The following is a 20,575-nucleotide window of genomic DNA, read 5'->3' on the forward strand; positions in this document are numbered from 1 at the left end:
TAAATTAACACGTCCATTGCCATACAGAAGATACATTTATCAACATTTTAATTTGGGGTGATACTGCTGATTAGTGTTAATTATCTTATGATGATTTTGAATTATTATAGAACAACAATTAGGAGAAAAATAGAAGGAGCACAATACTGTAGTTTCGGCTTCTGAATGTTCTGAATGTTTCAGCACACACACACACATGCACACATGTACCCATGCCTTGTTCATTGAAATTCATCCTGGAAGAAGATTTTCAAGCAACTGACCATCTAACTAACCTAACTTTGATATGCAAATAATACCATTTCTCTCTGGGAAAATTAAAATAAGAAGAAATATCTACTAATAGGTTTTTGGTAACATATTCATCGGTAAGTAAGGGAGGTCTCTGAGTACTTCAAACACAAAACAATCTTAGAAGCTGACTGTGGGGCTTCCCTGTTGGCGCAGTGGTTAAGAATCCACCTGCCAAGGCAGGGGACACGGGTTTGAGCCCTGGTCCGGGAAGATCCCACATGCCACAGAGCAACTAAGCCTGTGCACCACAACTACTGAGCCTGCGCTCTAGAGCTCGCGAGTCACAACTACTGAGCTCCAGTGCTGCAACTACTGAAGCCCACACGCCTAGAGCCCGTGCTCCACAACAAGAGAAGCCACCGCAATGTGAAGCCCGCGTACCGCAACGAAGAGCAGCCCCTGCTCACCACAACTAGAGAAAGCCCGTGTGCAGCAACGAAGACCCAACACAGCCAAAAATAAAAATAAATAAAATAAATTTAAAAAAAAAAGAAGAAGTTGACTGTGGCTAACAGACAGAGTAAGACTTCAGAGTTCGTGAATTAAGAACTTGAAAAAAAATAAACCTGAGACCTTGCCTTTTAATGTTTGCTTGGCAAATGTCAACTGCCTGCAGCGTGACTAGGACTAGATCTCTCCTCTGAGAGAAGAGGTTAAGATTCTTTTCACTGGTCAGGAATAGCAAGCCCCATTTAGGGATTGCTGTGATGAAAGCTAAAGGGCAAGTGTCAGACTCTGATGGGAGGAAGATGTGCACCACAGCAATCATTTATAAAAATGATGAAACGAGCCTTTGGCTACCTTGTTTTCCCATTGTCCAATGTTGTTTATGCTCAGGATTGAATGGTTGACTATTTGTGAGATTTCTTTTTAGTTTAAATTCATATTGTATGATACAGAAATTTAGGATGTGCTCCAAGGGTAAAATGAAATTGTAAAAAAAAAAAAAGAAAAGACATTGATTAACTTCTGTCCAATTATTTGAATATATTTTCTGACACTTTCTATCACTTGATTTTAACCACTGACAGATTCAGAATTTGAGGACTAGAGACACCAATTATCATATAGATAATTCTGGATTTGTTATCACACAAATAATAAGTAGCAGAATTGGAAATGAAAGATCTTCTGGTTTCCTCATCTGTACAATGGGTATAATAAATCTTGCTACACATGACTGTTCTCAAAATTAAATGAACTCCCAAATTCAAGGTGTCCATCACACTGACTGGTTACTACTTAGCTCTCAGCCATGCTTGTTGGGTTCATTATTCAGTCATCTTATACGGCACTGTATCAGGCACATGAGTTTTCCATAAATTCTAGAGTTTTTAGTCAATCTGTGAGTATATTCTATGGCTGCAGTGGTGCATCCTGATGGGCTCTAGGTCATCACTATCCTTCTTCTCATGCAGCTGCCTGTAACTGAAGGCATGACTCTGGGTTCCCGCCTGCAATTTCCTCAAAAAAGGTGAACTTAGAAACCCTCTAGAAGGAAGGTGAATAATTTAGTACCTGAAATCAGAGCAGACAGGTTGTAGGGGGGGACTCCGCAACCAGCCTAGAGGGGGCTGCGTGCTGGCCCCTGGATGGAGTTCCCTCCATTCCACCACATACTCCTGCACAGCAGCGGCAGCTTTCCCCGGAGGTGTCCATGTCACCACGAGGTGGTCCACGCCTTCTGAGTTTGCTGAGACCTGTTGAGGAGCCAGCAACCCTTTATGGGGAAAGAGGGGGAAGGATAAAAATAAAATCACAGTGGATAAAGACATAAAAAACAACAACTCAACCCAGCAAAGTTGTAGCAAGAACCGATTTCTTGTAAAGAACTTCAGGTTCACAGATTTTGTTCATCCAGCTTCTCAGATCTTGGAGAACTGGCATCGGTGCCAGGACCCTATGTAGTGTTATTTATGAAATTATTTTCCCCTTCATCTTCCATTTCACTTCCCATTTCTGTGTCCCCAAAGGTACCTGCTCTAGTGAATATAATATGCATCCTTCTAATCCACCTCCCGTATGTTTATTTACATATATATGTGTCCTTGAGAATTAGTGTTGCTTTGTGCTGGTGTGTTGCATTTTCATGAAACATGTTTGGAGTATATCTAATGCATTTCCTAACTTTTTATTTCACTCAACATTATGTTTCCAGGATACATCCATCCTGCTGCTATATGAAAATCCAGCTCATTCCTTCAGACTGCTGCCTCAACCCTGTCTTTGTCCAGTCTCCAAGTGACAAGCAGTAGCTTCCTTCCAACTTTTTGCCAACACAAACAAGGATGCAATGAACATTCTCTTGCATGTCCTCGTGTGTGCCTGTGCAAGAGTGTCTCTCTCACCCTCCTATACTGTTGATGGGAATGTAAATTGGTAAAGTCACTATGGAGAACAGTATGGAGGTTTGTTAAAAAACTAAAAATAGAGCTACCATATGACCCAGCAATCCCACTCCTGGGTATATATCCAGAGAAAACCATGATTTGAAAGGATGCATGCACCCCGATATCCATTGCAGCACTGTTTACAATAGCCAGGACATGGAAGCAACCCAAATGTCCATTGACAGAGGAATGGATAAAGAAGATGTGGTACATATATATTAATACAATGGAATATTACTCAGCCATAAAAAGGAGTGAAATAATGCCATTTGCAGCAACGTGGATGGACCTAGAGATTGTCATATAGAGTGAAGTTAAGTCAGAAAGAGAAAGACAAATATCATATATCATTTATATATGGAATCTAGAAAAATGGTCCAGATGAATTTATCTGCAAGGCAGAAATTGAGTCACAGATTAGAAAACAAACTTATGGTTATCAAGGAGGGAAGGGAAAGGTGGGATGAACTGGGAGATTGGGATTGACATATATACACTACTATACATAAAATAGATAACTAATGAGAATCTGCTGTATAGCACAGGGAACTCTACTCAGTGCTCTGTGGTGACCTAAATGGGAAGGAAATCTAAAAAAGAGTGCATATATGTATATGTACAACTGACTCACTTTGCTGTACAGGAGAAACTAACACAATACTGTAAAGCAACAATACTCCAATTTATTAAAAAAATTCTTTTTAATATCTTTATTGGAGTATAATTGCTTTACAATGTTGCATTAGTTTCTGTTGTACAACAAAGTGAATCAGCTATAAGTATACATATATCCCCATATCCCCTCCCTCTTAAGCCTCCCTCACACCCTCCCTATCCCACCCCTCCAGGTCAGCACAAAGCATTGAGCTGATCTCCCTGTGCTATGCAGCAGCTTCCCACTAGCCATCCACTTTACATTTGGTAGTGTATAGATGTCAGTGCTACTCTCTCACTTCGTCCCACCTTCCCCTTCCCCCCATGTGTCCTCAAGTCCATTCTCTACGTCTGCGTCTTTATTCCTGCCCTGCCACTAGGTTCATCAGTACTACTTTTTTACATTCCATATATGTGCGTTAGCATACAGTATTTGTTTTTCTCTTTCTGACTTCACTCTGTATGACAGACTCTAGGTCCATCCACCTCACTACAAATAACTCAATTTCGTTTCTTTTTATGGCTGAGTAATATTCCATTGTATATATGTGCCACATGTTCTTTATCCATTCATCTGTTTATAGACACTTAGGTTGCTTCCATGTCCTTGTTATTGTAAATAGTGCTGCAATGAACATTGTGGTACATGACTCTTTTTGAATTACGGTTTTCTCAGGCTATATGCCCAGTAGTGGGATTGCTGGGTCATATAATAGTTCCATTTTTAGTTTTTTAAGGAACCTCCATACTGTTCTCCATAGTGGCTGTATCAATTTATATTCTCACCAACAGTGCAGGAGGGTTCCCTTTTCTCTACAACCTCTCCAGCATTTATTGTTTGTAGATTTTTTGATGATGGCCATTCTGACTGGTGTCAGGTGATACCTCATTGTGGTTTTGATTTGCATTTCTCTAATGATTAGTGATGTTGAGCATCTTTTCACGTGTTGGTTGGCATCTGTATGTCTTCTTTGGAGAAACGTCTATTTAGGTCTTCTGCCCATTTTTAGATTGGGTTGTTTGTTGTTTTGATATTGAGCTGCATGAGCTGCTTGTATATTTTGGAGATTAATCCTTTGTCAGTTGCTTCGTTTGCAGATATTTTCTCCTATTCTGAGGGTTGTCTTTTCGCCTTGTTTATGGTTTCCTTTGCTGTACGAAAGCTTTTAAATTTCATTAGGTCCCATTTGTTTATTTTTTATTTTATTCCCATTACACTAGGAGGTGGGTCAAAAAAGATCTTGCTGTGATTTATGTCAAAGAGTGTTCTTCCTATGTTTTCCTCTAAGAGTTTTATAGTGTCTGGCCTTACATTTAGGTCTTTAATCCATTTGGAGTTTATTTTTGTGTATGGTGTTAGGGAGTGTTCTAATTTCATTCTTTTACATGTAGCTGTCCAGGTTTCCCAGCTCCACTTATTGAAGAGGCTCTCTTTTCTCCATTGTATATTCTTGCCTCCTTTGTCAAAGATAAAGTGACCATATGTGCATGGGTTTATCTCTGGGCTTTCTATCCTGTTCCAAAGATCTATATTTCTGTTTTTGTGCCAGTACCATACTGTCTTGATTACTGTAGCTTTGTAGTAGAGTCTGAAGTCAGGGAGCCTGATTCCTCCAGCTCCATTTTTCTTTCTCAAGATTGCTCTGGCTATTCGGGGTCTTTTGGGTTTCCATACAAATTGTGAAATTTTTTGTTCTAGTTCTGTGAAAAATATCATTGGTAGTCTGATAGGGATTGCATTGAATCTGTAGATTGCTTTGGGTAGTATAGTCATTTTCACAATGTTGATTCTTCCAATCCAAGTACATGGTATATCTCTCCATCTGTTTGTATCATCTTTAATTTCTTTCATCAGTGTCTTATAGTTTTCTGCATACAGGTCTTTTGTCTCCTTAGGTAGGTTTATTCCTAGGTATTTTATTCTTTTTGTTGCAATTGTCAATGGGAGTGTTTCCTTAATTTCTCTTTCAGATTTTTCATCATTAGTGTATAAGAATGCAAGAGATTTCTGTGCATTAACTTTGTATCCTGCTACTTTACCAAATTCATTGATTAGCTCTAGTAGTTTTCTGGTAGGATCTTTAGGGTTCTCTATGTATAGTATCATGTCATCTGCAAACAGTGACAGTTTTACCTCTTCTTTTCCAATTTGGATTCCTTTTATTTCTTTTTCTTCTCTGATTGCTGTGGCTAGGACTTCCAAAACTATGTTGAATAATAGTGGTGAGAGTGGGCAACCTTGTCTTGTTCCTGATCTTAGTGGAAGTGGTTTCAGTTTTTCACCATTGAGAACGATGTTGGCTGTGGGTTTGTCATATATGGCCTTTATTATGTTGAGGTAAGTTCCCTCTATGCCTACTTTCTGGAGAGTTTTTATCATAAATGGGTGTTGAATTTTGTCGAAAGCTTTTTCTGCATCTATTGAGATTATTATATGGTTTTTAATCCTTCAATTTGTTAATATGGTGTATCACATTGATTGATTTGTGTATATTGAAGAATTCTTGCATTCCTGGGATAAACCCCACTTGATCATGGTGTATGATCCTTTTAATGTGCTGTTGGATTCTGTTTGCTAGTATTTTGTTGAGGATTTTTGCATCTATGTTCATCAGAGATATTGGCCTGTAGTTTTCTTTTTTTGTGACATCTTTGTCTGGTTTTGGTATCAGGGTGATGGTGGCCTCGTAGAATTAGTTGGGGAGTGTTCCTTCCTCTGCTATATTTTGGAAGAGTTTGAGAAGGATGGGTGTTAGCTCTTCTCTAAATGTTTGATAGAATTCACCTGTGAAGCCATCTGGTCCTGGGCTTTTGTTGTTGGAAGATTTTAAATCACAGTTTCAATTTCAGTGCTTGTGATTGGTCTGTTCATATTTTCTATTTCTTCCTGGTTCAGTCTCAGAAGGTTGTGCTTGTCTAAGAATTTGTCCATTTCTTCCAGGTTGTCCATTTTATTGGCATATATTTGTTTGTAGTAATCTCTCATGATCCTTTGTATTTCTGCAGTGTCAGTTGTTACTTCTCCTTTTTCACTTCTAATTCTGTCAATTTGAGTCTTCTCCCTTTTTCTCTTGATGAGTCTGGCTAATGGTTTATCAATTTTGTTTATCTTCTCAAAGAACCAGCTTTTAGTTTTCTTGATCTTTGCTATTGTTTCCTTCATTTGTTTTTCGTTTATTTCTGATCTGATCTTTATGATTTCTTTCCTTCTACTAACTTTGGGATTTTTTGTTGTTGTTCTTCTTCTTTCTCTAATTGCTTTAGGTATAAGGTTAGGTTGTTTGAGATTTTTCTTGTTTCTTGAGGTAGGATTGTATTGCTATAAACTTCCCTCTTAGTACTACTTTTGCTGCATTCCATAGGTTTTGTGTTGTCGTGTTTTCATTGTCACTTGTTTCTCAGTATTTTTTGATTTCCTCTTTGATTTCTTCAGTGATCTCTTGGTTGTTTAGTAGCATATTGTTTAGCTTCCATGAGTTTGCATTTTTAAAGTTTTTATTCCTGTAATTGATACCTAGTCTCATAGCGTTGTGGTCGGAACAGATGCTTGATACAATTTCAATTTTCTTAAATTTACCAAGGCTTGATTTGTGACACAAGATGTGATCTATCCTGGAGAATGTTCTGTGTGCACTTGAGAAGAAAGTGTATTCTGTTGTTTTTGGGTGGAATGTCCTATAAATATCAATTAAGTCCATCTGGTATAATGTGTCATTTAAAGCTTGTGTTTCCTTATTTATTTCTGTTTGGATGATTTGTCCATTGGTGTAAGTGGGGTGTTAAAGTCCCCTACTATGATTGTGTTACTGTCGATTTCCCCTTTTATGGCTGTTAGCATTTGCCTTATGTATTGAGGTGCTCCTATGTTGGATGCATAGATATTTACAATTATTATATCTTCTTTTGGATTGATCCATTGATCATTATATATTGTCCTTCCTTGTCTCTTGTAATAGTCTTTATTTTAAAGTCTATTTTGTCTGATATAAGTATTGCTACTGCAGCTTTCTTTTGATTTCCATTTGCATGGAATATCTTTTTCCATCCCCTCACTTTCAGTCTGTATGTGTCCCTAGGTCTGAAGTGGGTCTTTTGTAGACAGCACATATATGGGTCTTGTTTTTGTATCCATTCAGCCAGTCTCTGTCTTTTGTTTGCAGCATTTAATCTATTTACACTTAAGGTAACTATTGATATGTATGTTACTATTACCATTTGCTTGTTTTGAGTTTGTTTTTGCAAGTCTTTTCCTTCTCTTGTGTTTCCTGCCTAGAGAAGTTCCTTTAGCATTTGTTGTAAAGTTGGTTTGGTGGTGCTGAATTCTCTTAACTTTTGCTTGTCTGTAAAGCTTTTGATTTCTCTGTCGAATCTGAATGACATCTTTGCTGGGTAGAGTAATCTTGGTTGTAGGTTTTTCCCTTTCATCACTTTAAATATATTTTGCCACTTCCTTCTGGCCTGTAGAACTTCTGTTGAAAGATCAGCTGTTAACCTTATGGGGATTCCCTTGTATGTTACTTGTTGCTTTTCCCTTGCTGCTTTTAATATGTTTTCTTTGTGTTTAATTTTTGTTAGTTTGATTAATATGTGTCTCGGCATGTTTCTCCCTGGGTTTATCCTGTATGGGACTCTCTGCGCTTCCTGGACTTGATGGACTATTTCCTTTCCCATGTTGGGGAAGTTTTCAACTATAATCTCTTCAAATATTTTCTCAGACCTTTCTTTTTTTCTTCGTCTTCTGGGATGCCTATTATTCGAATATTGGTGTGCTTAGTATTGTCCCAGCGGTCTCTGGGACTGTCTTCAATTCTTTTCATTCTTTTTTCTTTATTCTGCTCTGCGGCAGTTATTTCCACCATTCTATCTTCCAGCTCACTTATCCGTTCTTCTGCCTCAGTTATTCTGCTATTGATTCCTTCTAGAGTGTTTTTAATTTTAGTTATTGTGTTGTTCATTACTGTTTGTTTGCTCTTTAGTTCTTCTAGGTCCTTGTTAAATGTTTCTTGTATTGTCTCTATTCTATTTCCAAGATTTTGGATCATCTTTACTATCATTACTCTGAATTCTTTTTCAGGTAGTTTGCCTATTTCCTCTGCATTTATTTTATACTCCAATTAAAGAAAAAAAAAGCCTCTCTCTCTCTCTCTCTCTCTCTAAATGCACAGAATTTCTTGATTATAGACTAAATTCACCTATTTCACTAAATACAGCCAGGTCGATCTCTAAAATAGTCAATCATTTGACACTCCAACAAGAAAAGCATAAGAAATTCTCATTTCCCCACCAACACTTGGTATTTTCTGACTTTCTCATTTTGCCAATCTGGTACATGTAAGGTGGTATTTAATTGTGGTTTTATTTTTATTTTCTGATTTCTTATGAGGCTGAGCTTTTCTTCCCATATTACTCACTGTCTGACTTTCCCCTTCTCATACTTCACTCATTTTTTTCTGTTGTGTTTCCTGTCTTCTTCCTGATTTGCAGAAATAGCTTTTATATTCTAGATATTAATCACTTGTTAGTTTTCAACACTAAATATATCTCACTCCAACCTTTCAATCTCTGATGTGTTTGTTGCACATACATACTTTGATGTGGGTAAATTTATCCACAGTTTGTGTATTTTGAGTCTTGTTTATGAAATCCTTCCATTCTGGGGTCACAAAGATACTAAACTACATTTCCGCCCATTGGCTTTTGGTTTTACCTTTCACATTCAGGTTTTTAATTCAAATCTAGCTAAATGGTATTTTTTTTTAAGGGAATAAACTTTATTATTTTTACCACACAGTGAGTCAATTTTTCCAAATGGGGTTTCATCCCTGTCCCACACCAAGTTCCACACATTCATGGGTTTGTGTCTAGGTCAGCTTCTTCACCAGAACACACTGGTTACATTACGAGGCTCTGTGACACCTGACTATTTGGTGGGTAAAGTCCCTCCTCATTTTGCTCTTCTTTTTTCAAAGTGGTCTTGGGTATTCAAGAAACTTTATTCTTCCGTATAGCTTTTAGAATCAGTTTATCAGAGTCCTCAAAAATTTCAGCTGGTACTTTTATTGGAATTATATTAAATTTATAGCTCAATTTAGACAATGTTAAATTGTCCCATTTATAAGTATGCTGTCTATTTGAAATTATTTAGGTCTCCTTTTATATCTTTTAATGGAGTTTCAAAAATTCCTCCTTAAAGTTTTAATGCATTCTTTTTTAGGTTAATTTCTAGACACTTTATACTATTAGTTTGCTACTTAAGTGGCATCTTATTTTCTATTGCTTTTTCCAGTATTAATTTGTGTGTGTTATTCTTATTCTGGCAGACCTGCTGAACTCTCTAATTAGTTCTAATAATTTGTCTATTGCCTTTGTTAAAATTTCATAATAATCGTATTAGCTGTACACTTAAAATATCTTCTCTTTTCAATCTTTGAATTGCATCTTATTCCTTTTTTTTTTTTTTGCTTTTATCTTGTAATTTTAAAGAGAATGTTCCTACATATCTTTATTACGATGATGCTTGCTGCATATTTTTGGTAGAAAGTCTTAGCAAAGCTAAAAAGTTTTCTTTTATTCATAGCTTTCAAATAGATTTTTATAAAATACTATTTATTTACTAAAAACTTTGTTTTACTGAATACTTTTCTACATCTGTTAAGAACATATCCTCTTTTTTCTCTTTCGGTATTAAAGTAATGAATTACATTGATGCATTTTTCTGATACTGATCCATCTTTGTATTTTTGGGAGCAACACCTGCTTGATCATTCTGCACTCATATTCCTTTCTTTTCTTATTTCTTTCTTTTTTAATAGACTTTATTTTTTAAAGCTGTTTTAAGTTCACGGCAAAATTGAGTGGGAGGCACAGAGATTTTCCACAAACCCCTGCCTCCATACACCCCTGCCTCCATACACACCTGCCTCCATACACACATCGCTTCCCCCACTATTGACATCCTGCATCAGAATAGTACATTCTATAAGATTCTTGATAAATATTTTAGAATACTTTTTCCCTTTCATTTACTTTGTTTCTCTTATTGGGACTCCTTTTAGATGGTTGTCATTACTTCTCTTTTTATTCTTTCAGTGTTTTAAGTCTTCTCATTTTTCAGATTCTTTTCCCCTTTTGATGACTTTTCAAAGAGTTTCTCATCCAATCTTCCACATACTCTTTCAATCTTCAGATGAGTCCTTTCTGCAATCCAACCCATTGGGTGAGTTCATTATGTCAACAACTGAACTTTCCATGCTGAATCTCTTTATTTGGGCCTTTTCCACAACCACCTATTTCTGATTTATGTTCCTAGCATCCTCTCTTATCTTTCTAAGGATACTTATTATGCTTATTCTAAACTCTTGCTCTTTCTCTTGTGCTGGTTATACTTCCTATGATACAGGTAGTCCCATTTGCTGCCTTTCTTTCTCAGAATTTGTGCCCCTCAGATTTCTACTAATTTTCTCCTTTGGGATCATGTTTTATTTTCTTGGATTGATCAGCAGCCTTGGCCTTTATTTTTCTGTGGGGGGAGGAGTGAAAGTTTAGCCAGAGCTCATGCTCCCCCAGGTAAGTTTAGGTGGGGTGGAGGAGCTTTTCAGAGAGGAAAGCCAGGGAGCCTGTAGTGATTCACCCTAAGCTCTGCCTGTCTCCTGTTCCCTGTAGCTGTACCTGGCAGCTCCAGAACCTACCCATGTCTCTGTGGATGGCACTGCTCTTCATGGGGGAGTGGGGCTATTATTCTCTTCTATAATTGCCAGGCCATGGGGTGGGTGGCAGAAGAAAATCTCAGGCACTCTTTGTCAGGTTCCAGGGCTTCCTTGCAGTTACTCTGCCCTGCCCTCCAGACTTTCCTGCCCATAGTAAAAATGTCCAGGCAATGGACATCTCGGGGCAACAAGGGGAAGAAAAAGGAGTGCAACCAGCAAGTGCCACCTCAGCCCTCCCCCTTCATCACTATTACCCATCCACAGGCGTTCAGCCATCCTGTCCTGTCTCTCCTGTGGCATCTTCAGGGCGGGTTTGGTGGTGAGAGCCTGGAACCTGTGTGTTGGCTACCTTGCCAGGAACTGGAATTCCCCAGCCCTGGTTCTTTATCTTCATTTACCTTGGTATCTTATTTTCTGGCTATGTCACAAGTTTGCTTTTGTTTTGTTTTGTTTTGGAGAATAAAATGTATTCATTCAGTAATATGTATTGAGCAACTAGGGTTTGCAAGACCCTTTGCCAGATGATGGGCTAAAATAGCCAAAGAGCCTTTCTAACCACTGCTCTCTTTGCAATTAGCTAAGTAAATCAACCTGGCATTGCCCAGCCTCTGAGTCACCACACTTGCCAGGAACCAGCCTGAATTTCCTCCCCATCATGTTAGCCAGGGCATGCTCTCTCCTTTAGAACTCTGCTAACAACTCACCTCTCTGACACCTTCCAAAATTATTCCTTTAGCCTCTATCATTCGACTTCTCATCTCCATTTTCACTGAGAACTTCTAAATAGAGTTATGAAGTCATAAGGTATTTGGAAAAAGTGCCCAACTAAGAGACAGGTGGCTTGGTTTTTCAGTCCAGCTCTGCCACTAATTGTGTATATGATCTTGGCCAAGTTACGTCACCTCCTGGGGCCTCAGTCTCTGACATCTGTGTGGGCCTCTATTTATGGCTGTACTGCTTTCTGTTTCTTGCCATAGTTTCAAGAATTCTTGAGCTCAGGGACTGGTCTGAAATATTAAATATGTTTTACTTGTTGACTGGTGGGTTTAGCACACATTCAATTTTCATCATAAACCAACAAAATCATTCTAGTGCTTCTTGATATGCAATGCTGTGGCATATACCTTTTACAACAAAGTTGTCCCTACTTTCTCAAAATCAACATAATTCTGCCTCTTGGGGCATTATTTTTCTCTTCCTAGAAGGAAAGCTATTTATGTGAGTAGTGTGAACATATATTGAAAGAGAGGAAGACAAAAATCATGGTACACTATTCCTACAGACCATGCAGAATTTGCACAAGACAAGAGGGCTCCAGGATGGGACCATGTGGTTTGCAAATCTGTCCTCCAGGTCTCGCTGGGGTGCACAACTACTCTTATTGGATGGTGTAGGTGTGGCCTTAGGAGAGACAATAGGCTCTTGAGATTTCTGGGACTAGGACCCTCTTAGCCACAGCTCGGTTCTAGAGAACTGTTTCAATATTCTACTTTACCACCCCTCCACGTTCCTCCTTATTGAGCCTCACCCTTACTTAACACCTTCCATTCTGAGAGGAAGAAGTGTGTCTCTTACATCTTTTTTGCTATTGGATCCCATCATCTTTCAGCTCCCCAGGAACTTCATTCCATTAATGATCCCCTTTCCCCTTTACCTTCAACGCTTTCCCACCCCACTTCTCCTTTTCAACTTATATGCCTGTTCAGATCTCACTTTAAAGCAAATCCTCACGCCCGCACACCTGCACTACTTCGCCTGGCTAACACCATCTTGTCTCTCCATTTCTGTTCACACGTAGCCTCGTCTCCAAGCCCATGCTTCAGCTTTTCTCTGTTCCTAGAGTGCCCTGTGCACACCTCTAATATTACACTTATCCTGTACTGCAGTTTACTTGTTTATATGTCTACCCCTCCCACTGGACAAAATATCAAAAATAACTGTAGGACCATGACTGTATTTTTTACCTCTTGCTGAATTCCAGTTACCTTATATAGTAATCTCAATAAATTTTTGTTGAATCAATAATGTAGAGGCCAACTCTAAAATAATGAATGTGTCATTTTGAGAAGCTGTTTCCAAATCTAAATAAAGAAGCTGGAATGGGCCCAGAAAATTCAAGAGGCTTATATCCTCAAGACCCATCTGCGGTGAGGTTTAAAGAAGTAACGTATTTTGACATACTACATCTTAACAAGAGCAGGATACTAAACAGTGGTAAGATCTCAATTTCCCCCCAACAGAATCCCCTTTAAAAATTATATACATAGTACTTATTCATTGAAGAAAAAAATTTTAAATATAAAAATCACCTGTAATACCATATTGTAGATATGGTTTCTGTTAATATTTCCATGTACATTCTCCTAGTTTTTTTTTACTATGCTAAAATGTGTATTTGTGTAAATATATATTTTAAATGACATCACACCATGTATACTTTTGAAAGCCTACTTTTTCACTTATTATGTGCATCTTTCCACGCCAATAAAAACATAGCTACAATATCACTTTAATGCTGGAGTGGGATTAAGATGGGTGAGGGTCATGATATATTTAACCAATCCATCGTCTATTATTAAATATTTAGGCTGTTTGAGGTGTTTCATTATTTCAAAAACATTTCAACAAACATTTTTGTGCTGACATTTTTTTAAGCTCATGCCTTATTATTTGCTAGGATACATTTCTTTTGTTGTTGTTGTTGTTGCATTGGGTTTTCATTGCTGTGCACGGGCTTTCTCTAGTTGCATTGAGCGGGGGCTACTCTTCATTGAGGTGCACGGTCTTCTCATTGCGGTGGCTTCTCTTGTTATGGAGCACAGGCTCTAGGCACGTGGGGTTCAGTAGTTGTGGCACACAGGCGCAGTAGTTGTGGTGCACGGGCTTAGTTGCTCCGCAGCATGTGGGATCTTGTTGGACCAGGGCTCGAACCCATGTCCCCTGCATTGGCGTGTGGATTCTTAACCACTGCGCCACCAGGGAAGTCCCGAGGACACATTTCTAATGGCAAAATGTCTTGATCAAAAGATATGTTCATATTTAAAGTTTGTTAGTGTTACAAATTGCCAACTTTATCTTCAGAAAGTTGTACCAATTTACACACCTGCCAGCAGTATACAAGGTTATCTTTTCCCCACACTCTCACCAATATAGGTTATGCTAATTCTACTTACTCTTTCTCGGTCTTGTTTGATTTCTCATGTTTTTTCAAAATTTGCATCTCATTGATTGCTAACTAGGCTAAACATTTTCATATCTTTATTATTATTTTTATTTTATATTTATGTTTTGAGTTGCCTGTTCATATCCCATGATCTCTTATTATTTGAAAACTTATATATATAGATAATCAATCCTCTTTTTGCCAAAAATGTAGCATACACTTTTCTTAAATTGCTCTTTGCATTTTAAAGCCTTATTTATGGTGTTTTAAAATTTTTTACTTTACTATGCATAAAGTTTAAGCTTTTTTTCCCCATAGTTAATCCATCTTTTCCTTCAGGTTTCTGCCTTAGATGCCTTCCCCACATGAGGCAGAGATTACCAGTTACCTACCAAATACCCTCTCCTCATCTTCTTTAGCAAGGGAACAATGTATTTCTGAGCCTCCTTTGCAGTTGGGTGTGATCAGGTGACCAGTTAGGGTCAATGACTGCAAGAGTTGTGTGACCTGGGGCAAAACTCCTCAAGAGTGAGAGTTGAGGCTTCTCCCTTCTTCTTTTCTGTTGCCTAGAAGGAAACAGCTAGAGCTCCAGCAGCCATCCTGGACCACTTCCATCTTGCAGATGGAAGTCAACTTGGCAGCGGGTACAGAAGGAAGGAGCCTGGAGTCCTCACAATGTTATGAAGCTGTCACACTAGCCCTGGGCTGTCCACCTCCAAATTTCTTTTATACAAGAGAATAAATAAGTCACTGTAGTCAGGCCTTTGGTAAGAGCAACTCTTACTCCTAAGAGCGATTCCTAACTCATATGCCAACCCAAGGTTATATCAATATTTATTTGTATTTTTATCTACTATATTACCTCTACATTTACAGATGTATGACTGAAATGACATATAACCAAGATTTGACAGTGTCTATAAGATAATCATTTTTGGTAGAAGCTTCTTCAAAATGATAATTGCTAGACTCACATGTGGATAAACTGTTACACTGAATTTTAAGGAAGGATCTAATTACAGAGTTTTATTCTATCAGGCATTTTTTGAAAAAGTTAGGCCAATGATCTTGACTTGAAATACTTTTATTATACAGATCTTGAGAAATAGCTTTAATATCTATTTTTTTTGATGAATTACGGGCTTATATCCTAAGTTAGTTTTCAGGGGATGCAACTATAAAATGTGTATAGCTAGTTGGGAGGTTTTCAGTGTAGATAATTGGATACATATCCAAATTTGTGTAATAAAGAGCTGTATTATAGCAAAATTGTACTATAGTTCCATAACAGCCAGAATTTCATTTTAATACTATTGGTTTTAAAACATATTTTGACTATAGGTATGCTTTTTCTAGAACTTGACAACACATATTATTCTTGCTTCTAGAAAAATTAGCCAGATATTAGTGTTCAGTTTAATGTAACGAATATTTCCTTAACTAATATTTATTAAGCACCTGCTATGTATTAGTCTCTGTATTTAATCTCACAATGACCTGCAATTCAGGTAATAAAATCCCTAGTTTAGAGAGGGGGAAATTGAAGCTCAGAGGTGTTAATTCACTTGTCCAAGGACACTCACTGGCTAAATGGAAATTTCAGATAGCCTCTGAAGGCTGTTGACTCCAAATTCTAAACTCCTGTGCTACTCATACCAGGCCCTGAGCTGGACCTGAGGGAGATAAGAGATTAGTAAAACAATTTCCTTCAAGCAATATTAAAGAAAATTTGGTACTTACCTGCCCCACACAGGTCCGTTATGTTAATATGAGTGGGCAGGGAACTGCCTTTCGAGTTAGCTGCAGACACAGACACAGCCCAGTTCCCAGTTCTGGGAATGACCCAGGTCCAGGAGGTGTGTTCTGTGATGTTCTGTAGTGTGGCTTTCCCCCCTGCTACCTCCTGCAAGGTCACTCGATAGTGGAGGATTTTTCCTTTTGCCTCTGATAGACTCAGATTCTGCAACAAAACACATCTACTTACTATGTACTCTTAGACAAGGTCACTGGATGCTCTATGCTAGGACCTCATGACTGCCAGCAGCAGGCGGCTACATTGGAGTGACCTTTTTATTTACATCTTCTCATCTCCTCCACTGCACACTTTCATGTCTCCACCCAGCCCCCCCACTTAGAAAAAAAAATCAGTTAACATTTTTTAAAGCTAATTCTTAAAAACATATTGATTTTCCTTTCTTGCTTCAAAGTGACACTTCCTAATGGGAGAAAACTCAATTACATTCAATGGAACAAGTGAGGGATCTGAACTCAGAAGATCTGGGTTTGAGTTCCAGCTCTACCAATCACCAGCTGTGTGACCCTGGGCAAGACATTCAGACCCTCTGAGTCTCCATTTCCAAATTTGTGAAACACACACACGTATGTATTTTTATAAAGAAAGTGCAATGCTGCTCCTGAAATCAAAAACAAGCTTTTCAAGAGCTAAACTAGTAAAATCCATACTTAGTGAATTGGATTAGCCATCTGTGCTAGGAAACTAAGACACTGTTTATAAATGTGTGACTAACAAGTTTTGGAACTGCAAGAATTCCAGTTGAGATGGCTTGGGAACAATCCCAGAAAGTAAGCAGAAAACTAATTATTTGTACTGTAACCCTGTTTGGACAAGGACCATGGGAAACAGAAGCATTGGAAATGGGGAGTTGCCAAGGCCTGTGCTGGCAGTGTCTGTCGATGCCTAGTGCAGGGAGAGAAAGGCATTGCTCACCAGACTTAAGCATCACAGTTTTCTTGACAAGGCTCTTACTTCCATGGGGTGTGGGGTGGCCTCAAGCCACTGAAAGACACACCTTAGGATTGGCAAATGCCCCTTTCTCTGGTTCCCTGCTCCCTAAGCAATCTTTTAATAATTTGGTTTCCTATGTCATTTATCGTCCTTTATGTGTCAGGAGAGGCTGGGCTAACATGAACATCTGGTTCACTTAAAATTTGTATCTTTCACTTAAAGTGAAAAAATTGGCCTTCTGATTATAATTTGGCTTCTGAAATAATTAGCATGCTGGGAGAGGATGTTCCTATCTGCTGACTCAAGCCTTCTGGTTGGCCCAACAGCTGCAATTCTCACTATAAATTAATGCATGAACATCCAGCTTTTTATATTTCAGGCTCTAGGAGCTTGAATAATGCAGATCATGTCCTATGTACCCTTCTGTATCCACAAGGCCCAAGACTGGATCATAAACCATGGTCAACACACTGGGTGAGTGCCATGCTCTTGGGGGCATTTTTGGGTGCATGTTCAGCCGTTCCCTAGAAGACATCCTGTGTCCTGGCAAGAACCAAGAAAGTTAGCACTGCAAATGTCCATCACAGCTGATCTCATAGGCCCATTGTGTGGATTAAAACAAGTGAGTGCTTTTGACATTGTGATGTTCTGAACTGTTATTAATAAACATGCCCTTTGTCACAGGAGAAAAAACAAGATAAATTAAAGCAAAAGCTGGCTAGGGAAGACCATTCCCTCAGCTCTCTCTCACTCCATTCTTCCCTCCCTGTCCCTTGTGCAGCTCCAGAGGGAGGACTGTCACCCCCTTCCCAGGCACCCCACCCAAAGGCACTCCCCAAGAGTTAACTGGGCTCACAAAGCTCCCCATTCTTGCCAGGGACCCAAGGGACAATAGGGAAACAGCCTGTATTACCACCAGCTCATTGTCCTTCACAGACACCTCAGCAATCTCATGCAATGCAGTGTAGAGTGCTGACAGAAGGGAGGAAACATCAAGTCCTCTTGGATCCAATGAACCCACCTAGAGACCGCTGTGGAAATCCAGCTGATCTCAGTGATCTAGTAAACAGACCTGTGGGTTGGAAAGATAAGTAAATGTTCCCAGAGGGCAGGGAAGGGCTTGGATCCACCTTGGATTATTTTTGAGTTGCAAATATCAGTGAGAAGGTGAGGATGGGGCCAAGGAGTTAGACAAATAAATATGGTATCCCTTGAGTTATGCTTGTATAAAATGTCAAGCTCCAGTTTGGCGATAAACGTTAACATCTCTCAGATAACTGGTCTCCTTAACCAAACTGGAAAATGGGTCTAACTTGTCCAGCAGGGTCCATAGAATAAAAGATTCAATGAGTTCAATGAGCCAGTGGGAAAACAGGTATTTAGCTGGAGGGGCACTCAGTCTCCTGAAGCAACTAAAAAGAGTTTGATTAGGTTGGTTAAAAAAACCAGTAACATCAAGTTTGCAAATCATGTATATAATCCATCACCCCTCGATGACACCTGGCCCTGATGGAATGGAATATCATCCCAGAACAGGAAGGGATTCTACAGATTAACAATTAATTCAGTGTTTCATTTTATCAATGGGGAAACTAAGCTCTGGGGACAAGAGATGACTTGCTTAAGGCCACTCAAGGGACAGACAGAGGGGCTGAGAGTGGAATCCAGGGCTCCTGACTTCTGGATTCGTGACCCCTCCACTCTGACTCACTGCTCCCTCTATCGGCAAGCCTGAGACAATGAACTGGTGAGTATGAGCGCCATGTTGCATAGTTGGATCCCCATTCACCCTTCTGGCCCAGAGCTGCAAAGCAACTGGAACATCAACAGTGGGCATGAGGTCAGCAATTTGGGGAGGGTGGAGATCCAGAATTCTTTTTTCCCAGAGCCAACGAGCCCTGAGTCAGAAGGAGAGAAGCTCTGAACCGAAAAAAACCTTGGCCTGAGGAGCCAGCTGGGTCTTCTCAGATAAATTTATTTTTACTCTAGTGTTTGTTTATTTGGGTTGGTGAGAAGGGGGAATCTATCATTTATTGGGCCATACCATGAGTCAGGAGCTCTACATCTATTGTCACATTTATTCCTTATAACTCCCCATTCTGATGAGGGTGCTAAAGCTTAGAGAGGTTAAGAAACTGACTCAAGAAGTCCCTACAAATCTAAAAAAAAAAAAAAAGGTTCTGCAGGTAGATCCATCTCCTGAACATGGTCCTAAAGTAAATCGCTTGAGGAAATTGGATCCCAAAGGTTACAGGTGGGGAATTTTGAAGTGTGTCCATATTTCACTGGAGATCAAAGAAGCCTAACTAAAAGAACTGTGGGCTGACTCACATGATAACTTCTTTTTGAAAGGGCTATTTTATCTTGAAGACTATGAGTTTGGAGGAACTAAGGTGATTGGCAGTGGAAAGAATCAGAACATGTGAAATTCCTTAAAAATTTATTGACTTAAATAACTTTGTCTGTTACACATAATTTAAAAAAAAAAAACCTTTACAAAAAAAAAGGTTCTGAAGAACCTAGGGGCAGGATAGGAATAAAGACGCAGACTTAGAGAACGGACTTGAGGACACGGGGAGGGGGAAGGGTAAGCTGGGACGAAGTGAGAGAGTGGCATGGACATATATACACTACCAAATGTAAAATAGATAGCTAGTGGGAAGCAGCCGCATAGCACAGGGAGATCAGCTTGGTGCTTTGTGACCACCTAGAGGGGTGGGATGGGGAGGGTGGGAGGGAGACGCAAGAGGGAGGGGATATGGGAACGTATGTATATTCACTGATTCACTTTGTTATAAAGCAGAAACTAACACACCATTGTAAAGCAATTATACTCCAATAAAGATGTTTAAAAAAATAAATTAAAAAAAAAAGTCCCTACAGAAAAGTAATGTGAGATTTTAGTGCGCCCCCTGGTGGATGTGAGAGAGGAGGGCGATACCCAGACGGAGTCTGGGGTCCCTGGGAGCATCTCAAAGACAGGGTACTTCTTGTCCCTTCTTGGGTAGTGCTGAGAGTGGGTTTCAAGCCAGTGGTCCTGCTGTTGTCACCCTCTCCTACTGGTAAGAATACACTAAAAAGGAAAAGCTGTCCACTGCCTCTCTCCCGTCAGTCTTCTTTCTGCTCTGTCCTGTGGAAAATGATCTAAACTTAGTGAATGTAGCCTTTCTGACTTCGTTTTGTCTGAGAAGCAAAGAGTGAACAGCTCCCTCATAAACCATTATAAGAATTCTGCTGTCTGAAAAGGCTTTCAGCATCAAAAATAACTTGGTGAATGTAATCCAAGAAAGGACAAAAGTCTGATGCATTTGTGAATGCGTGCCCCATTTGTGTTTTGAAGTATATTATAGGAAAGGTGTTTCTGTGAATTGATATATCATTTCCTCTTAGGACTTCAAAAAAACTACTGTACTTATAATAAAGCAATATTTTACTTCCCCTGATGCAAATAATAACTTTTAAAAAACTGTTAGAGCTTAGCCTGTATCAGAGAAGAGAGTCTGTAATCAAGATCCCTTGGAAAGCTGGGCAGTTTGAACACTTATTAGTCACAGCTTTATCTGTGAAGACTTTTTTGGTTTTTTTTAGTTTTGGAAGACTGCTGACTTGGTTCTTGTTATTC

General features: G+C 39.0%; 1 protein-coding gene across 1 annotated transcript in view; it reads right to left on the minus strand.

The window, feature by feature from the left end:
• Positions 1-20,575, minus strand: part of IL12RB2 (interleukin 12 receptor subunit beta 2) — a 91,445-nt gene that overhangs the window by 31,100 nt on the left and 39,770 nt on the right. Inside the window, 3 exon segments of the mRNA XM_082360021.1 lie at positions 1,813-1,843; positions 1,845-2,014; positions 15,948-16,167. Of these exon segments, the coding sequence (XP_082216147.1) occupies positions 1,813-1,843; positions 1,845-2,014; positions 15,948-16,167 (421 nt within the window).

The sequence above is a fragment of the Balaenoptera borealis genome (assembly GCF_965194805.1).
Source record: "Balaenoptera borealis genome assembly, chromosome: 1".
Lineage (NCBI taxonomy): Eukaryota > Metazoa > Chordata > Mammalia > Artiodactyla > Balaenopteridae > Balaenoptera > Balaenoptera borealis.